At 40.3% G+C, this 20,824-nt stretch overlaps 1 protein-coding gene across 5 annotated transcripts in view; it reads left to right on the top strand.

The window, feature by feature from the left end:
- ZEB2 (zinc finger E-box binding homeobox 2) overlaps positions 1 to 20,824 on the top strand; it is a 168,117-nt gene that overhangs the window by 144,461 nt on the left and 2,832 nt on the right. For all 5 annotated transcript variants that reach the window (XM_035131064.2, XM_035131055.2, XM_035131075.2 and 2 more), the window contains exons 8-9: positions 1,380 to 3,352; positions 7,460 to 7,640. In XM_035131064.2, the coding sequence (XP_034986955.2) occupies positions 1,380 to 3,352; positions 7,460 to 7,640 (2,154 nt within the window). The remainder of the gene's footprint in view (positions 1 to 1,379; positions 3,353 to 7,459; positions 7,641 to 20,824) is intronic.

Genomic DNA, 20,824 nt, shown 5'->3' with positions numbered 1-20,824 from the left:
CCTCTTCATTTTTGAATTTTCCCCATTCCCTAGTTCAATTGTAAACAATATTTTGTCATGTCACCTGAATGGGGAAAGCTCACCAAACCTAAATCAGAAACTCAGTTCCAACCATGGTTTCCCATTCTGCTTTGGAGGCAAAGTATGGTTTGCACAAACCATAATCTGCCTGATTTGGACAATCATGGCTAACTGTGCTATGGACAGAGGGAGGGAAACAGAGCCTTACAGGAGTCAAGAGAGCAGAAGCAGGGGGAAAGGGAGCACATGAGCCCAAAATTCATTTACAGATGCCAAAACCTATGTTAAAATTCTCTGCCCCCGCCTTGGGGGTAAAACCTCAAAATATATGTACACAGATTCAGAAAGTGGTTGAAGCACCACTTTAGGCTGGAAATGAGAGTAGAGGAGGAATTAAAAAGCATAAGAACAGCCCTGCTGGATCAGACCAATTGCCCACCTAGTCCAGGATCCTGTTCTCACAGTGACCAACCAAATACCTATGGGGAGCCTGACGCAAGACCGGAGTGCTTCAATGCCCTTTCCAGAAAGACATGTCTCCTGTTCTCTGGCCATTATCCATATAGATTCTCTAGAAGTTAAAAGCTAATAAGCAAGTATGAGTGAACTTCCATAATTTATTCTAAAGCTTAATTTATATAAAAAAAGTTCTCATGAAAATTCACCACCATTTTAGTGTGAATTTCTCTCAATATACACATTTTTTTACAGTACTTCACCCATAAACAATGTATTTGTTGTTTCCACCAATATATGCATTTTTATACACATTGCTTTGCTGGAGAACTGCATTGCAAAATTTGGAGAAGTGCAAATTTTGATGAGTCGCTGTTTTTCTGTTCAACATATTGTTTTGGATAGTGTATATTTGCATTAAATTTGCATTAAAACGTGAACTGGGTCATATTTATCCCCCATTTACTATGCCAACCGATTCACACAAAATTATGCTACTGTTGTAACTGCATGTTGCCTGGGTCCTTATTAAAAGTCATGGCAAAATCCTTCTGCTATCTGAATTTAGATATTGCAAACACTGTGCATTACATATAAGTTTTCAGCTGTATTCCTTTACAATAGTACAGTACAGTTTCCCTTGTAAAGACATCTATCGCTTTCAACAAAATGTGAGCCATCAGTAAAAGCATCACAGAATGAGAAGGAATCTTGCATGCTACTACTGTAATTGTAGATTATCTAGCTCGAATTGTTTCCAGTTGCAAAAACCTAAACATAACTTGGAAGTAAGGAGAAAATGCAGCAAGATGAAAGGAATGAAATGTGCAGGCACAGGAAATGGTCAAAAGAACTGGTCTATTTGTGAGTTATTAAATATATTTTTTTAAAATTAATTGCAGGTGAAAAGCCCTATGAGTGTCCAAACTGCAAGAAGCGTTTCTCCCATTCTGGCTCGTATAGTTCACACATCAGCAGCAAGAAATGCATTGGCTTAATCTCTGTAAATGGTCGAATGAGAAACAATATCAAGACGGGTTCTTCTCCTAATTCTGTATCTTCCTCACCTACTAATTCAGCCATCACACAACTGAGAAACAAGCTGGAGAATGGAAAACCACCTAGTATGTCTGAGCAATCAGGCTTACTGAAAATCAAAACGGAACCACTAGATTTCAATGAATATAAAGTTCTGATGGCAACCCATGGGTTCACTGGTGCTAATCCTTTCATGAATGGCAGACTTGGTGCAACCAGCCCAATAGGAGTTCATACTTCCACGCAAAGTCCAATGCAGCACTTAGGGGTAGGGATGGATGCATCTTTACTTGGATTCCCAGCAATAGGCAGCAATTTAAGTGAGGTGCAGAAAGTCCTACAGATTGTGGACAACACTGTTTCCAGGCAGAAAATGGACTGCAGCGCTGAAGAAATCTCCAAGCTGAAAGGTTACCACATGAAGGACCCATGTTCTCAACCTGAGGAACAAGGCGTTACTTCTCCTGGTATTCCACCTGTGGGTCTTCCAGTAGTCAGTCATAATGGTGCCACTAAAAGTATTATTGACTACACATTAGAAAAGGTCAATGAAGCCAAAGCTTGTCTCCAGAGTTTAACTACAGACTCGAGGAGGCAGCTCAATAACATTAAGAAAGAAAAGCTACGCACCCTAATAGATCTGGTAACAGAAGACAAAATGATAGACAACCATAATATACCTACTCCATTTTCATGCCAGTTCTGTAAAGAAAGCTTTCCTGGTCCCATTCCCCTTCATCAGCATGAACGTTACCTGTGTAAGATGAACGAAGAAATCAAGGCAGTCCTCCAACCTCATGAAAACATGGCTCCTAGCAAACCAGGAGTGTTTGTCGATAAGCAAGCTCTCCTCCTGTCATCAGTACTTTCTGAGAAAGGAATGACTAGCCCCATCAATCCATACAAGGACCATATGTCTGTACTTAAAGCATATTTTGCTATGAATATGGAACCCACCTCTGATGAACTACTGAAAATTTCCATTGCCGTTGGCCTTCCTCAGGAATTTGTGAAGGAATGGTTCGAACAAAGAAAAGTCTACCAGTACGCAACTTCCAGGTCACCATCGCTGGAAAGGAACAGTGCCAAGGTGGTGCTGGCTGCCACCAACAACACTCCCACTAAAGACTCTTTGTCAGCCAGATCCCCTATAAAGCCTGTGGACTCTATAACATCACCTTCTATAGCTGAACTTCATAATAGCGTTACTAACTGTGATACCCCTCTCAGGCTAACGAAACCTACTCACTTTTCCAATATTAAACCAGTTGATAAATTGGACCACTCCAGGAGCAATACTCCTTCTCCATTAAATCTTTCTTCTACATCTTCTAAAAACTCGCATAGCAGTTCTTACACTCCAAACAGTTTCTCCTCTGAGGAGCTTCAGGCTGAGCCTTTGGACTTGTCATTACCAAAACAAATGAAGGAACCCAAAAGTATTATAGCCACAAAGAACAAAACAAAATCCAATAGTGTAAACGTAGACCACAACAGTGTTTCTTCATCATCTGAAACCTCAGATGAGCCACTGAACTTGACTTTTATCAAGAAAGAATTTTCTAATTCAAATAGTTTGGATAAAAGCACTAATCCATTATTTGGTATGAGCCCTTTTAGTGCCAAACCTTTGTACACCACACTTCCGCCACAGAGCGCATTTCCCCCAGCCACTTTTATGCCACCAGTTCAGACCAGTATACCTGGGCTACGACCATACCCAGGATTAGATCAAATGAGCTTCCTACCACATATGGCCTATACTTATCCAACTGGAGCAGCTACGTTTGCTGACATGCAGCAAAGGCGAAAGTACCAGCGGAAGCAAGGTTTTCAGGTAAATACATTGCTTATTTCAGAAGGTTACAGTTGTATACATCATTCCCATGTACTCTTAAAGCATCCCAAGGGTGAATCAGCTCAAACATTCCATTTGAATTTTTAAAAGGAGACTTGAGGAAATGAAACTATGTAAGCATGCCCAAGGTGGACAAACTTGGGATGTTCAACTGCAGTTGAACATTTCATGCCCATTACCGTTACATTACCTGCCCATAAGAATATAAAATGAGTTTCAAGGGGTCAGCATCACCCATTCACCTCTTAAGCGAATAATATCAGCTCCAGTCCCCATGCTTCTGCTTTACCCTGAGAAAGGTTAAGGTTAGTACTCTAAAGGAAAGGCTGTTGTTACAATTCATATTCATGACCATCCTAGTATAAGTACCCATGATATACATGAAGCGCTGGGAGAGTCCTCCAGCCTGTGGCTTTGGCACTGGCACGCTGTGGTTTAGGTAGTTTCCTTGCCACTGTAACCCTAAGAGATTCTCAGAAATCACATGGAAATGATAATGCAGCCATAAGCTGTTTATAATATGTTCCAACTAATCTTTACAAAGCTATAAAAAGGATTATGAAGATCCCCAAGCCAGACTTGTTTTCATCTCACCTGTTCCATTTTCCTAACCGATCCATTCTCTCTCCCCCCCCCCATCCCACCCCATCCCATGGACTATTGTTGAGATGACTCTAAAAATATAGTATCTGTTGGTTTTTTTGTCTTCATTAAAGGTTCTCTCAGTCCACTTTTGGGCTGATGTGGACCTATGAAGCTGCTTTATACTAAGTCAAACCATCACCCCACCGAGCCCATTACAGTTTACTCTAAATGTTGGTGGCTTTCCAGGGTTTTAGGCAAAGGTTTTACCCATCATCTGCTACCAGATCCTTATTAAAAAAAACTGGAGTTGCCGGGGATTGAACTTGGAAGTTTCTGCATTAAAGGCATGTGCTCTGAGCTATGGCCCAATGTAGGTGAGTTCAAACTTTTAGGAACTCTCCCAACTGCAATAAAATAAAATAAAATAAAAATTGACATCTATCCACTTAAATATAGCAAAGGATTTTATCCACAGGAAACATGCATAGTGTGTAGGAATTGTATGTATATATATAATACATCTATAGTTTGTCAGACAGCGATTAACTGATTATAGTTGATTTTTTAAAACATCTGTGGACATTCCCATATGACCTATTAGGTTCCATTAGTAATTTTACCAACTAGTAAATGTTTTATATTTTCAAATGTGAAAATCAGGTATGGTTTAATGTTACAGGCAGTAATCCCTCATTGCACAATAGGAGCATAAATAGCACGGTACCTCCATAACAGCTGTTCCACTATTCCAATTTACAGTACATCTGCCCTCTTTGTAAACGTATTTAAGCCTATTTAATCTTCTCTAATATTAATTAGTAAAAACCTAGTCTAAGAAACTGAACTGTCTGATAGCAAATGGAAATGTACGTTATCATGCAAGTTTGCACTCTCTTTGGATCAAGACAAAATAAATATCAAGAAATTTAATAATTTACTGATCCACATTCATTACTGCTTAATGCTGAAGGCTGTTTTAACATAGATACAGCATAGATAAAAAGTGTTATTAATATTCCCTATTTCAAATTACAAAATTAAATATAAAAATATAGCTCAAGGCCTTTAGAGGGGAGACATACATTTCAGTGGATTGCATAATAATATTTTGTGCCTAAATATAAACTTCATTTTGAAACCTTTCTAACACTTATAGTCTGGGATATTGAAAGAAAAGCTCTGTCATTATTGCTTGTACCTAGTGGTTTGTGACTGTGCGTGTGTTATTTTTGGGTTTTGTTTTTGTTTTACAACCTCCTATTATTATGAACACAATGCACTTTGGAATTTTAAGCATACCAACCAAGAAGTAAGTCCTATTGAACTCAGCAAGGCTTATTTCCAATAAACCATGCACAGAAGTGCACTGCAAGCTACAAATTCTGCAAAGACCTCAACCCTAAAAACTTACCATAATCTTGCTTTCTTTTCCTTGAGCAGTAGACACACATACTAGTTTGATATTGCTTTTGTTCTCAAGTGGCTTATGGTGTGAAGGGCTATTGGAGGAGGGAGCCTGTTTAAGAAATACAAGTTTCACCCCCACAGAGTATGTGGAGCTATTTGTTAATAAGGTATCTACAGTATATAGGATGTACACAAAGATAAATAGATAAATCTATATAGGATGTACACAAAGGTAAAGCTGTGTTTGCACATTTATTTTAGGTTTGCGGCACACTATGACATTCTGTAACTCAGTGTTTTTCAACCTTTTTTGGGCAAAGGCACACTTGTTTCATGAAAAAAAATCAGGAGGCACACCACCATTAGAAAATGTTAAAAAATCTAACTCTGTGCCTATATTGACTATATATAAAGTAATTCTCCCACGGCACACCAGGCAACATCTCACGGCACACTAGTGTGCCGCGGAACAGTGGTTGCTGTAACTTCCAGTTGCTTTGCAGAATTATCCTAAAAGTTGAATAGATGTTAGAGCAGCTTCAGATACTGCTGTTTTAACCTCGAAATGTTTATACGTTGAACTGCTTAACCTCAGAATATTTATAAAGCAAAATTTGCTTGCTATCTTGTCACCAAAGCCTTCATTTCAAATTCTGTGTACAACCTTGCCTATGTTGTTAGCCAGATTCCACATGATAATCTGTAGGCCAGAGTGCACACACCCGTAGCATGTTTTTTGTTTATTAAATGATATGTCCTTTTCATACATTTTAGAGCAGCTATAGATGTGGGGACAACAGGAAATACAAGTGCTGTTTTCTTGCATCTCTGTATCATTCAAAGCAGAATGTCCGTATCCTCCACTGTCATTGTCCTCAGAAAACATGAATACTTGAATTTCTTGTGTATCTCTGAGAAGTGAAGGTGAGGGAATTATGAAATGGAAGAATGCGGCACTCATACTTCCTGTCCCCTTCACAGTTATGTCCAAGAGTGCTTGGGGTGCTATATTGTGCATGCCTGCTGAGGAATTAAGTCCCATTGAGTTCAATGAGACTTACTCCCAAGAAAGCATGTGCCGGTATAGGATTGCAGCCTTAATTTTGGGGTGATGAGTTTGGTCATGCAGGACAACTATGACCTCCTGGAACTGAAAGCTGGCACATATTTGGATATGACTTGAACAAATTAAGTAATGTGAGCAGGAGTTCAATCAAAACACGCTGGCATCTGTGGTCCTGTGGAAAGTGGTTACATCATATTCTGATCACACCAGTGCTTTCCACAGGGATGAAATCACAAAGAACTATGTGGAGCTGACTCTGGTTGTTGTCATGTTCCCTGACTTGGTATTGGTAGAAGTGGCCATTTGGCCATCTGTTCTCTTCCATTCCATAGACACAGCATTTCGTAACAGCATTTCAGGAGTAGCCATCAGTACCACACACTATTAGTTCATACCCTCTCTCAGCATAGGGAGAGACTGAGTGCATGATAGCCTGTAAAAGGGTTCAGTTTGCTTATGCAGTCACAATTTTTCCAGCTTCTGCCTTTTCTGTTATGCTTTGGGTGCCCATGCCAATTGAGACTGAAACTATATTTTTAGTGATACAGGGCAGCAAGTACAAATGCATCTGCCACAATGAAGACACCATGTCTCCTTGTAATGATTATTTATCCCCATGTTGTGCCATGTTGCACACTTCCCCAAGCCCATCAGCCAGGGATGTGCAGAGACAGCAGAAAACAAACAACATTAAGATCACAGATGTCATAGGAGATATTGAGAGAATATGTTTTTGTGGCAGCCCCGTGTCATCATATGATTTTTCAGACTCCAAGTGGAATCCTAAACATACATTTTCGGGTGCAGCTCTGGACATACGTGTTTTGCACTACTCACGTAAGACTCAATGGGATAAAAAAGCTGAGTGTGAGCCAATGAGGCTGCTTATTGTATCTCAGGGTGCTTACTTGGTTACGGATGAAACTAAATATAGTAACTAACATACTATAGGAACGCAGGATATTGTATAACATCACAGAACAAGGGAAGGAAACATGTTTTACATAAACCATTTGGTTGCATCACAGGGAGAATTGCTTGATGGAACTCCGGATTACATGTCAGGTCTTGATGACATGACAGACTCCGACTCCTGCCTGTCCCGAAAGAAGATCAAGAAGACAGAAAGTGGCATGTACGCATGTGACTTATGTGACAAGACATTCCAGAAAAGCAGTTCCCTTCTGCGACACAAATATGAGCACACAGGTACGAATGGCTACGGCGTGTAGAGACAAGCTTTCTTGCATGTGGTACTTTTCATAATATTTAATGAGTACACTTGTGCAACATAAGATGCAACATATGCTTAAGGCATTCAACAAGGAAGAAATTGTGTGCTTTGTTTAGTTCAGTATGACTCCCCCCCCTTTCTTCACATGTTAAATTTGTACTCTTTTGTTTGTGCAATTCCCATCATCCCTGACCACTGGTCCTGCTAGCAAAGGTTGATGGGAGTTGTAGTCCAAAAACAGCTGGAGACCAAGTTTGGGAAACCCTATGTTAGACAGTCTGCCAATAAACATCTATGTAAGGGGGTGGGGACTAACAATAGCTAAATCTCTTGTACCTGTGATTAATCACCTATATTGCTATTTAAAGGCCTGATCAAAATACATTAAAGCTTACCCTTTGGCCTGCCTCTCTAAATATGTATATACCGGTATGAGAATTAATACACACGTCACAGCATTTTTGGTCTGGAAATGCCTGAAGCTTATCTACACCTTCCTTACACGCTTAACAAGTTATCCTTTTATCAGTCAGATGGTAGTGTACTGTAAGAGAGGTTGCTTTTTTTCTACAGTTCTTCTTCAGGTCTATTCCTCGTAGTATGGCTGCAATTAAGGAGGGTTCCCTGAAACTGCCTTAAGAAGAGTAGTTGCTGCACAAAGCCAGTTTCAAATGCCATCTATGTGATGGCTATATTGGGAGAAGCAGACCTTAAAATCTGCATTTAGTATAGAGTGCTCTTCTCATTGTAAAAAGTGAGGAGGGCATTATTAACCTCTTAGAAGAAAAGGGTATCTGCCTTCAAAATTGGCCCAGGTGGTGGAATCTTCCAAAGGCCCACAGGGCAGTCACATCTTGCAATAAACACTGGAGGGGGGCTTAGGCTCTATCCTCTTCTTTGAAAGCTACACTCCTTAAAGAGCCAACACTCTGGTGTGCAGGTGGGCATCTTTTTTGCCTTCTGGCCTCTCTCCTGGCGCACTGCCTTGGACTGGCAAGGTAGATCGAAAGGCACTCACTTACTGAGCTGAAGGGAAGAACCCCTGAAAATCAAAGCTCTGACTCTTTGGAGTCTGATGATGTGGGAACTGGTCCAGGGGACTTCTGCCTGTAAGCAGAAAGACAAGAATTTAAGGGTCCTGTGCTTTTTATATATAAGAAGAAGAAACAGTTCAGTGAGCCCCATCTTACCTTATAGAGTTCAAAAATTAAAAGCTATTTATATTTGACATGGAGAATTATCCAGCGATTAGTAGTTTTGGGTAAAAAAAGTATCTGAAAAAGACTGAATCTTGAATCTCCTTTTAGGAAAATCAGATCTAGTCAAGCTCTAGCTCATTTTCTATATAGGTAATTTAACACAAATACTGTTGCCTTCCCTTTTTAAGTATTTGTTGTCTTCTCTTCCAATACACACGTTTAGCTCACACACACATGTGCACGAACCCAAACAGTAAGATGGTTCCTAACAATAGTTCATCTCTTAATTGTTGTCCTAGACTTGGATCTGTGACAAAGATAGTGGGAATGGGAATCATTCACCTCTATTTAAGAAGCAGAATGAATAGTAAATTTCAATAGATCTTCTTTTATGCCTTCCAGCATGCTCTTTGCTTTTTATGCATTTATAAATCACATTCATTACAAAACCTGGAAAATTTGCTTTCACTTTAAATTTATAAACAAAGTTTAAGTGTGTGTGTGTGTGTGTTTGTGTGTGTCCTTTAAAAACTCTTCCCCTAAATAGTCTTTCACTTTGTAATAGTGAATACACTCCAGAATACAGGGCAGCCTGCTTCATGGGTGGTAGGTGCTTCCGCTCTTTCCTGCATCACTTACCCAATGGATTAAATCCTCCATCCCTAATTGTCATGCACACTTTTACCAACAGAGGCAAGTGTGTATGACAAACGGCTGATTAGCAGTCAGTCACCAAACAGGACAGAATCATGAAAAGGGCATCTAATTTGTCACAGTTTGGTCACCTGTGTCCTGAACAGACAATGTCCTAACACTTGGGGTGTGGTGTGGGGAATGAGGCAAAGAGTGGCTCTACCCTTGTATTTCGTTTCTTTGTTTGTTTATATGTAATAACAACACCGAGACCCCCGGGTATAGGGCAGTATATAAATTCAATAAATAATAATAAAAAAATTGTCTGCCAACATGGAAAACATGTATGAGGGACATGCACTGTAACACGAGCCAACTGATGGAGAATAATGATTGCCACATAAATTGTGGAGTTGGCCTAACTGTACCCGTGATTTACTGCATCTTTCAATATTGCCTGTGGTAATCTAGTTCAAAATCCTAACTAAGCTTAAACAAGAATAATGAAGAAATATCCTGAACATCTTGTATTAAAACAGCAGTGTTTACTCCCATTTGATTGCTGTGTCTTTTAAAAGACACAAATTCTTTCACTTGAGTCTTTTGAAACTGGGGGATAAAAGGTGTTCCACAACATTAGTACCCTTTCATTGCCTCTTTAAGCGAAATCCTATGCAGAAAATAAAAGGGAAGTTAAAATACTCATGGGATTAGGGGTGTGGGGAAATAAAGTAGCATTTTGGACCCCCAGCTTGTTTGGTTCATTGGTGTGCATATTCCTTACGTTGCATTACTCAGATGCAATTGTTTGTTTGGTTGAAGAGGGGAGAAAGCTTTGCAAGCTTTACATCCCTGCACCTTTCCTCTCCTGAATGATTTTATTGCAGCCATCTGCAAATATTATGGTTTGCTACACTACTACCGTAAACCTCTTATGTTAGAGCTGGCCTTCTCGTATATTGGAATCTGGGCATATGGTTGAATCCCGTAAAGTTGGTGGTCCATAAGCTCCACAGTCATAGGCTGACAACTGAAAGGCTGGAAATTTGACAAGCCAGGCACCTTGATTTGCAAAAAAAAAAAAAGCAGATAATGTGCTTTGATTTTAAACAAGCAATGCTGTAATACTCCTTTCCTCCTGACCATTATCTATTTTATATCTCTCCTTTCTGTGAGATTCTGCCTCAAGTTTTAGCACAAATAAAAGTGTTTGAAGAGAAGAATCACTCCCACAATAGAACTGCCTAGTCCTGGAGTCAAGAGATTTGGATTTAAGTTTCCTTCATCTCTGACACATGTTTGTTTTGTGAACTTCAGCAAAAGCAGTCTTCATATAGCAGGAAACATCAAGATATAGTTTTATCCTAACTTTAGTCAGAGTAGTAAAAGGCCATTTAATCAGATTACAAATGCAATCCTATGCATGTCTACTCAGTTCAACTGAATTAAATGGGACCTACCCTTAGGCAAGTGTTTATAGTATTGTGACCTTAATCTAATTTGGTGGAACAGCAGCACAGTAGTGGTAAGTTAAGGGGGAACACTTCCAAACTAACACGAGCCTGCCCTTCTTATTCCACTACCTGTCTTGCATATTTACGCAGCTAAAGTTTACTTCATGAAAATGTAAAGACCATTCGCCTTTTTTTTTCCTTCTATTCCTTCTTCTTTGGCCTCTTTTGTAAATGTTAAGTGAATCGCAAATTAAACTGATAAAGTTAAGGAAAAAGTCAGAGCGATGGAATGGCTGTCTCGTCTATTAATATATATGAGAAATTTCACTCTGTGTTCGGGGCAAGACTCTCTGAACTGCAATTAACCTTTGCTTTCAGTGCCTGAATCATTATCCCCTTCCTCATCTTTTTGGGGACAGTTAGTGCTTATCCTGTCTTTCTAGAGTAGCACAAATAATGGGCATAGATTTATAAGCTAAAGTGTTGATCTGTCTGAAGATGCAGTCCACACTTTTCTTCTTCTTTGTAGGTCAGCTGTTCTGGAATGGTCTGATGCTGTCGCCTTATAACCAGTTATATCATATACAGCTTTCATACAATGCAGTGAAGCTAATGCAGTGAAGCTTATGCAGTGGCCCAGTTGACTAGCTCATGCCATACACTTCTATTTATCTGTGCTCTTCATATTCCCCTGTGATTTACCCTCCCCTTGGTTCTTGACTACACTGAGGTCTCAAGCCCACTTTTTTGACACAAGTTTTATGACTTGGATTACGCTACAGTACTTTAGAAAAGTGAAGGCATGTTACTGCTGCTGCTGCTATTCTTGTCATTCTTAAAAGGAGTTTGGAATTCACATGATAGATATACTATAACAGAAAATCTAAGCCCTGTGCACTGTATCCAACCATCTGAGATGTTTCCTGCAAAGTAGCCCATCCTGTCATAGTCTTATGCCAGTAGCATGTGGCCAAATGAGCTAGAAGAAAGTAGAGTATTGAAAGGCTAGCAGCATATCAAAGCCCTTATGCTACATGTTGGATGAGCACCACTGGAGAAAACTAAACAGAAGTTAGGTTTGGTAGTTAATTCTGATTTCTGTCAGGGCAAGAGATTTTAATTCTCGAAGAGTCCCCTTTGATAAGGGCCATTGGTAGTGGGACATTGGTAGTGACCAGGAGACTGCTTAAGTCTCCTACAGCCTATCACTGAATAGTAACCCTATAGGGGCCAAACAGAAGTGCTTAGATGTAAAAACACTGTCTTTCAAATAATTCTTTGAATGTTACTAGACTAAAATATTTTTTATTAGCTCTGCTGCCCAGATTAGTAATGCATTGGATGCCAGCAACCTAAAATTGGAAATTTAAGCAACCAGCAGCTTACAATGACTTCCCTGTTTGATCTCCTGAATTGATTCCTTGTTGCCATATGAGAACATGGAGTGACTAAACCGTATAGCAGGCATCCCCAAGCTTCGGCCCTCCATATGTTTTGGACTACAATTCCCATCTTCCCTGACCACTAGTCCTGTTAGCTAGGGATCATGGGAGTTGTAGGCCAAAACATCTGGAGGGCCGCAGTTTGGGGGTGCCTGCCGTATAGCATGAACCAATGTGGCAATGTGGATATGATATTGGGTTTGGACTGTAGGATTTGGTGATGGATCTGGGTTCCAATCTCTGCTTTGCCATAAAGTTCACTGGATGGCTTGGGCCAGTCATTTATTAATCTTTTTTTTTAGCCTACCTTAACTCACAGAGTTGATATATGGACAATCTGCTTGGAAAGATGGCGAGAGAAAGGGTTTGGGGGAAAGTTCATAGCAATCTTAGTTCTCCAACTGTTACGAACTTCCCCCCAACCTTTCTCCCACCATCTTTCTAAATAGTTGTCCTTATATCAACTCTGGGAGCTTCCAGGCAGCTGTGCTCAGAAGACGGTTAAGGAAGGGGTTGAGGAAGAGGAGGAAGCATGGGGACAGCAAGTTGGTGGCATGGACTGCCCATTCATTCTCCACTTAAAAAACCCAGTGGTGACAAAAGGTTCCTATGTGTGGCATTCCCAACACCCAATGGGTATTTGATTTTTAGTTTTTCACAGCAAATTCCTTTGGCACACATTCACACCCACACCCTGCAGTAAAGATATGCAGGAATTTTTGCATATTGGACAAATTAATATTTTCATAGGCATGCCTAGGAGTCCTGTGGCCTTGTTACCTTGGTTAATGATATGCTCAATTTCATCATTCACATGAAACGATGAGAGCTTTCATGGTTGTGTCCTCCCTTTAATTCTTATTTTCTTTCCAACTGCATGTTTTATTAAGACTTCTTTTTATATATAATTTTTGTAGCTTCTGTGCTGAGGCAAGCACTACTTTTGTTTCCAGATTGATTCGGTAAACTAAATATTGTTCTCGAGCTTTAGCAGCAAATCAGCCCTCTCTTGCTCCTATTCTGAATTCCTAGCTCATGAGTTTTCCTTATTTAGAGCTTGATTCATAAAAAAAAATTACATGCTGTCTATAGATAATTTTCTATCACTCGACTCAGATACGAGGATTACTTTTTATACTTAAATAATATGCAGTTTCTTGGAGTAAATTCAAAGCTCATGAAATTTGCACTAGAAATGGAAGTCTTTCTTCTTTGTAACAACAGAGCAAGTGTGGTATTTGCAATTACGCCAAATTGCATTTATAACGCACCTTTGACCGCCTCACTACACTCTGCCCATTAATCCAGTTCCACCGGGACTACTTCTAACATCCAAACCCCTAAGTGGCTTCAATCAGCTGCCTTTAAAAAATCAAACCGCTGCCAGATGATTCCTTATGTACCTTCCAAGTCTGGAATTTCTTTGCAAACCCACCCCTCAGTCCCCAAACCTACTTACTGTTATATCACTGGAATAACGAAATTTATCGCTTTTCAGAACACACGGTTTGCCCATATCTAAGCCCCAAAAGCCTGTATCTTTGGGCTGTTATATGTTTTTTATATATACATAGCAATGAAATTGTAAGCCTTTGGGTGTGTGGGTGTGTATAAAATGATTAGATATAATTATTTTTCGTTGCAAATCCTAAGAGAGTCAGGATGTGGGATAAAAGCGCAGTGCAAATACACACACACACACAAATATTTGTGTAAGATATCTTTAAACATATAATAATAATTAATTGTATTTATATATCACCCCCATTGGTGCTTTTCTGATCATAATACAACAATGAAACAACCTTTACTCTATCAAATAATGAGTTTTAGCAAGGGGCTAAAGAAGGAGAATGGGAAGATTTGTTAACAGAATCAATACCAGGCCTCCTGACGAAAACATCAGGACAATTTAAAGCTTTGCTCTGTTGTAGACCATGTGACGTTGCTGCATTCTTGTAGTGAAGAACCATGTATGTATTTTAATCATCGTTTAAGTTGTCTTACATAACTCATAAATAATTTCACATGTTAATCTCACCCAGGGTCATTTCAAAGGCATCTCTCCATCAATGAGACAGAATTGTCAAATCAGCCAATGAGATCAGGGCTGGATTCTATTCAGTGGCCTAAAAGGGGGGAGGGGGAGATGCAGGGAGATAAAAGCACACAATCACTTCATAAGGCTGGGACAAATTTAGGGGCTAAACAGAAAATTGAACCCAAAACTGAGCATGCATTTTTTGCCATTAAAAAACACGTGCTGGTTTGAAATATAAAGGGGGGGGGACACAAATAAACGACACATAACAGAGTGATCTGAAGAGGGGCCAGAGGGGTGCAGAGTAGCGAAATCCTCTGCTCGATCCTGCTAGCCAGATCATTAGGTGGAGAGGGGGGGTTATTTATTTATTTTTGCGCCAGCTCTAGACTGGCACAGCCCAGGATGCCCACATTGGGCATGTCTCCTGCAAATGGATTGACTTAGGCTCCAGCAGATTGCTGTCCAGCCCTTCTCTGCCCTCACCCCAGAACACACTGTCGGGCCCTCCATGGGCTATGGCTGGCAGAAGCTTCTCGGCTGCCTGCAGTCCTGACGGGCATAGTGGCAATGCCCTTTCCCCTCCACCCACCAGTGAGCCCAGTGCAGGGACACCTCCAGCTAATCTGAATTCTCTGCAGGAGCACTGATCTGGGGGTTAGGACTGGGCTCTAAATCTCTTTGTGGCTTGTTCACGAAGAATAGGGAAGGCACCAGGCACTAAACTTTTGACGAACCCATCTATCTACCTTCATTGGGGTTCAATCTAGACAGGATTTTTTTTAATAAAAAAAAACCACTGAAATAATATCACAATCTATAGCTTTGTTGATGTATGTTTAAGTCATTTCAGTAATAAAGCAAAATACCCTGCTCTGTTTTCAAGTGAAGGCTGGATAGGTAGGTCAAAGGAGGGCTTTACAAGAAGCTGTATTTCAGGTACAGGAGAGAATGACATGGATGGCCTTTGCAAAGCAAACTTTCTGTGGCTATTATCACATCATTGACCTGATCAAACTATGCCTGAATAATTGCCTTGGCAGCAAAGGAATCCCATACTTTCTGAGATATTATTCAGTTCTTGTCTGATTCCCTTTGTGTTATAAACACAGTTGCCAATTGGAGGCATTCTTTATTCTTTGCCTTGTCAGATCCTGTTCTCTAGCATCTAGTCATCTGGCATTTACCACCATATGCTTGCAAAGTAATTAGGAGTGTTTTCCTATAGTTTATTGTAGTATTAGGGGTGGGGGGTGGTGGTATCCAATGGTGTCCCTTTGCTTGTGGGAGGATTTTTAAACCTGTGGAGTTGGGTTTTTTGTAAGTAGACGGGGAAGAAGGTGTCTGTTAACCAATCCCCCCCATCTGCTCAAAAAAGTTGGGGAGCCATAGCAGCACTGAAGGTGGCACAGGGGGTGAGGGCTGCAGGATAAAGGGAGGAATTTATGAAAACGGTCTTCCTTCTCCTTTCCGTTAACAGAAGCCTCAGTGGAGGGGAAAAAAGTCTCTCATGAGCAAAGGAACCCAACCCCTTGAATCCCTTATTTTCCTCTAAAATGTGACATGGTTCCCCCCCCTTTTTTTTCTCTCTTTCATCTGAGGGAGTCCACCTGAGGTCAGTTAACATGACTGATTTTCCTGCTCATGTTATGACTTTTATGTGGATAAAAGTCACTGTTCTTATCACATGCCCAGGGATTCTCAGCTGCCTTTTCAACAAAACTTAGATAATCGTGCATTGTGCTTTCCCAGAGGATAAGTGCAGCTGGCATAAAGTTCACATGGAATAGAGATTTGGGACTATCTGCTTCATGGGAGCTCCCTGATCGTCTGATAGTAGTGCCATACCTTTAATAAAGTTTATGAGGAGCAGCTGGAATAACATTAGAACTCTTCAGCCTAGCTGTTTAGCAAATCAAAAACAAGAAGAGGGAATCAAACCAGCTACCTGAAACCTTGATCTGAGTGCATCCGTGGCTTTCAAAGAATCACTCTAGCTGCATTGCCAAGCAACAGATCCCGACTGAAACATTTGAGGTGAATTGGGACACTTGCCATTTGAAAGTAGGCCATAGTGCAAGGAATCAAGTTTTGATTTAATTAAATTTAAAGTTAATCTTAACCCTGTGTTTCAGTCACAATACCCACCCTGCCCAAGGTGGCTAACAACATAAAAAAGGAAAGAAAAATGTTTTAAAAGTCTTATGTTTTAAGTGGCTCAGATTTGGTCCAAATTGCATTTTACAGATATTTAAACAAATTTTATTTTTTTTAAAGAAGACAAACACGAACATTGAATAGTTGTTGTTGTTGTTGTTTAGTTGTTTAGTCGTGTCTGACTCTTCATGACCCCATGGACCAGAGCATGCCAGGCACTCCTGTCTTCCATTGACTCCCACAGTTTGGTCAAATTCATTTTAGTAGCTTCGAGAACACTGTCCAACCATCTCGTCCAATGTTGTCCCCTTCTCCTTGTGCCCTCGGTCTTTCCCAACATCAGGGTCTTTTCCAGGGAGTCTTCTCTTCTCATGAGAAGAGATGCTGAGGCCAGCCTCAGCTTCAGGATCTGTCCTTCCAGTGGACACTCAGGGCTGATTTCCTTAGGAATGTGGGGGGGGGGAGCCCATTGCATTACATTGACAGCAGCAGGAGCACAGTATCTGTTTACTCTTCCCCCAAAGGACCTCATATACAGCTAGGGTTCTGCAACTCAATAATAAAATTGCATAATGACTGGGGGCATGTGTTCTAAGGCAAGTTCAAACTGTACCTCAGCCCCAAACATGTCAGCTGGCTGCTGGCAAGTCACTACTGTAAATCTCAGTTCTCAATCCCACATCTGCAGTATGGGGGTCATAAGTGCCAACCTTACAGGGGCGTTGTAATTCTTGTGAAGTGTGCATGCACACGAAAGCTCATACCTATGACAAACTTAGTTGGTCTCTAAGGTGCTACTGGAAGGAATTTTTTAATTTTTTGTTTCAAAATACTGGAGAAAGAGATATGATAGCATTCCAATTCCCTTCATGTATACTTGCACACTGAGTCTCCCTCTTGCACATAAGTATGTCCTGGAGCACTGAGCAATCCTGGTAACTGCCATGCACATTTGCAAAACACCACAGCTAAATTATGCAAGCAATGCCACATTCTTTGTTTCCTACTCAAATGACTTTGTCCACCTATGGCTCAGAAGTGGGCCCTTTTGAGTTTGGCCAGCTATTGAGGTGCGACTTTAAGACCAGTGTTTTAATAATAATAATAATAATAATAATAATAATAATAATAATAATAATAGCCATTTGGATGTAGACTTTGCCTTGCAGTTTACAATATGGCTTGTGTTTTCCTTCTCATGATCTCCCTTCTCCTAGTTCCATGCTGTGCTATCTATTCTCATTATTAATCTCAGCTCATAGCAGTTGTGGGGGAAAGCCAGTGCCTGAGCTGGCTTGCTGCAGTGGGTGAGCCAGGCATGTGAAACAGCCAGCACAGACTGGATTTAGCCCAGACTTGGGTTTTGGCTGTCCATCAAGAGTCCACTTTTGGGGTGGTTTGTGTTGGAATGCCAAAGCCTGCACACTCCAACTGCCTGCCAGGGGATGTCGTGACCACCTTGGCATGAATTTATGCTGCTGGAAACAGCATAGGCTGGGATTTTTTCTAGGCCTACCAGTAGTTTGAACCCCCATGCAGACATGCATGGGGGAATCATGGGAAAGGGTTGTGATTATGCCTGCCAGTGTCATTCTCCCTGCCCACTGAAAGTCCACCCTTGTCTGCATAGGAGAGCATGCACAGGTAGACTCCCAATGTGTGCAGGCCGAAACGATGCGATTTGTGTACCAAAAACCACAATATATTTAGGTTGTGCAGGCATAGCGGCCCCTGTGACTACATAATGCCCAGTGTGTAAACATCAGGCATGAAGAAGAAGGCATGAAGAAGCAGAACTATTATTTTAGTTAATTACCTGCTCTTCACCCTAAGTTCTGAAGGCAGGTTAAAACCATTTAAAGCACAACATTCAAAGCAGTTATAAAAACATGACAATTGCAAAAAAGCAATCACAAAACAGATAATATAAAGGTAAAGAAGTGTGTCTTTAAAAAAAAAGGCACCACCTAGTGTCATTTTAGTTTGGCTTTGTGCATTTCTGTTCTACCTTTCTTCTCTCATGGACCCCAAGGTGGTTCCCAGGTGCTTGCCCATCCAGAAACTAACCAGACCCAGACCTGCTTAGCTTCAACAAAGTGGTCACCTTGTGTGTCTTCACACCATACACTGGAGCCATTCCCTAGAATCAGTTGGCTGGTGTTTGTGACATCACCAGTGACAATTGACATGCTCGCCTGCATAAGCTGGTGCAGTTATGAAATTTATATTTTAAATAATCTTATGGGGCTATGCCATCTTCAGTGTGGGTTTTTTTTTAAAAAAAATCTTTTTTGTTTTGTTTGTGTAAAAGATGCTGCGTTCATCTGCCTGATTTGCTATTATTGCATCATACATTTCTAGGTTTTGCCCAGTCCTATCAGGGTGACAAGCTTTTTTTGGAGGGGGGTCAGCTCTATTTTGGAACGAAGCTTTAAAGTATGGCAGTTATGGAAGGTGTCAAAGACATTCCAGAGCTATTTGTGGCCTCGAATCAACCAGATGTGTTTAGGCTTGGTACGGGTGTCAAGTTTCAGACAGTGGACTTGAAACTGCTTGAAATACCAGTGGAAATAATGGTGTCATGCAGCTGAAGGGAACTTCAGCATTCAGTGAATGGCTGACAACTCGCAGAGAACTTCCCCCAAAATTACCAGTGAGGAACAATTCTGCTCATGTAGCAAATCTCAGTAGCTGCTGATAGGGAACTAAATCTTTCTCTCACTAAAGTTTAATGGGAATTTTTCCTGAGTAAGGGCTTCAACATGGAGTTCTTAGAAATGTAGTTCTTTCGGTCCTCACAATTACCGTAGTTTCTGTGCAAGTGGTCAGAGAGGCAGTGATTCCTGTACTATGTAATTCAGCAGCAACACTCCCCTTCACATTGTCTCATGTCTTTATTAATATTTGTAATACCTTTGATTATTGAGTTCATCCATTTTGAGCAGTTCAAACAGAAAGCTCCAAAGATACTGACTATTTCATTTCTGACACATTTGAGACCCTGGAGCCTCTTGAGGCTGGAAGGCATTTCAAGGATAATCTAATCTAGTATCTCTCAGAATTTACCATAGTTAAACCAGTATATAAAAGGCTTTGTGCTTGCCACAGTGTTTCCGAAAACTATTCATAATCACCAAAAAGCTGGGAGTGCAACATTTTCCAAGGAGAGCTCAACCATGGAAGTGTCATCACTTAGTGTGGGCACTTTCAAGGGTTACCCACTCAGGTTCTTAATGACATGGGGGTAGCACCCCTGGTATTTAGTGGTACCAATTCAGATGGTTTTGGATGACTTGTGCGATGGAGGAAAGGGAAATTGATCGGATAGAAGTTTGAGTAAAAAAATAAGACAATTCACTGTTTTCATACTAGGATTTCCATTTAATTATAAAAAGTAGCCATGCTCACATAAATGCTCAACTTAGATTAGCTTCCCCCACCCAAACCAGTAATATTGACTGATAATTGATTCATAAATAAACTATTATATTAAAATAAAATAATATTGACTGGCTGATTGATAAAATTCTTGATGTAGAAAGTAACTACAATTATGCATAATGTTAAATTAATTTAGGCACAGTTTTCCTATGTTTTTAGGGTATTTCGGAAAACAAGGGTTTTCCAGAGTTTGACTGAGGCTTAACGTTCAGAAATCCCTGAAAGCTGATATTGTTAAAGCCGAATAATTTTCTTGATATGAGGCATGGAGAAACCCCTAAAATCACGAGCTACGTGATGAAACAGGAGAAAGTGAATCATTAAGTAACCGTAACCTTGTTTATAGTCAGATGCCCTTAATTCAATAAAGGACAAAAAAGGAGCACAAAACGTAAGCGAGAGAGTCTGTAGAATTGTAAATAAATAGGATATTTATCAAATTTGATTGCAGGCATCAGCTGCTCTTCGACATGGCCAGTTTTCTACTGATACTCCATGTTACTTTTTCTTTATTGTCCTCATGTTGAAAAAAGCAATGTACAGAATATATCAGAAAGTGCAAGCTATTAAAAAAATATAGAGCTCTTGTTTATTTGGGGGCTTTTCATGCAAGCATTTTCCCCCCACTATTAATGCACAATTGTTACACTGCTACTGCAGGAAATATAGAACTCTCCCCTCAAGAGTATCAGTTGTATCCAACTTATACACAGAGTAGACACATTAAGATCAGTTAATTCTATTAATTTCAACAGCTCTTGTCTGAGTGAGTTAAATACAACCCTAATTTAT

Source organism: Zootoca vivipara, chromosome 1 (genome assembly GCF_963506605.1).
Source record: "Zootoca vivipara chromosome 1, rZooViv1.1, whole genome shotgun sequence".
Classification (NCBI taxonomy): Eukaryota; Metazoa; Chordata; class Lepidosauria; order Squamata; family Lacertidae; genus Zootoca; species Zootoca vivipara.
Note: the sequence above shows the minus strand (reverse complement) of the source record. Positions and strands in the feature narration are given on the sequence as shown.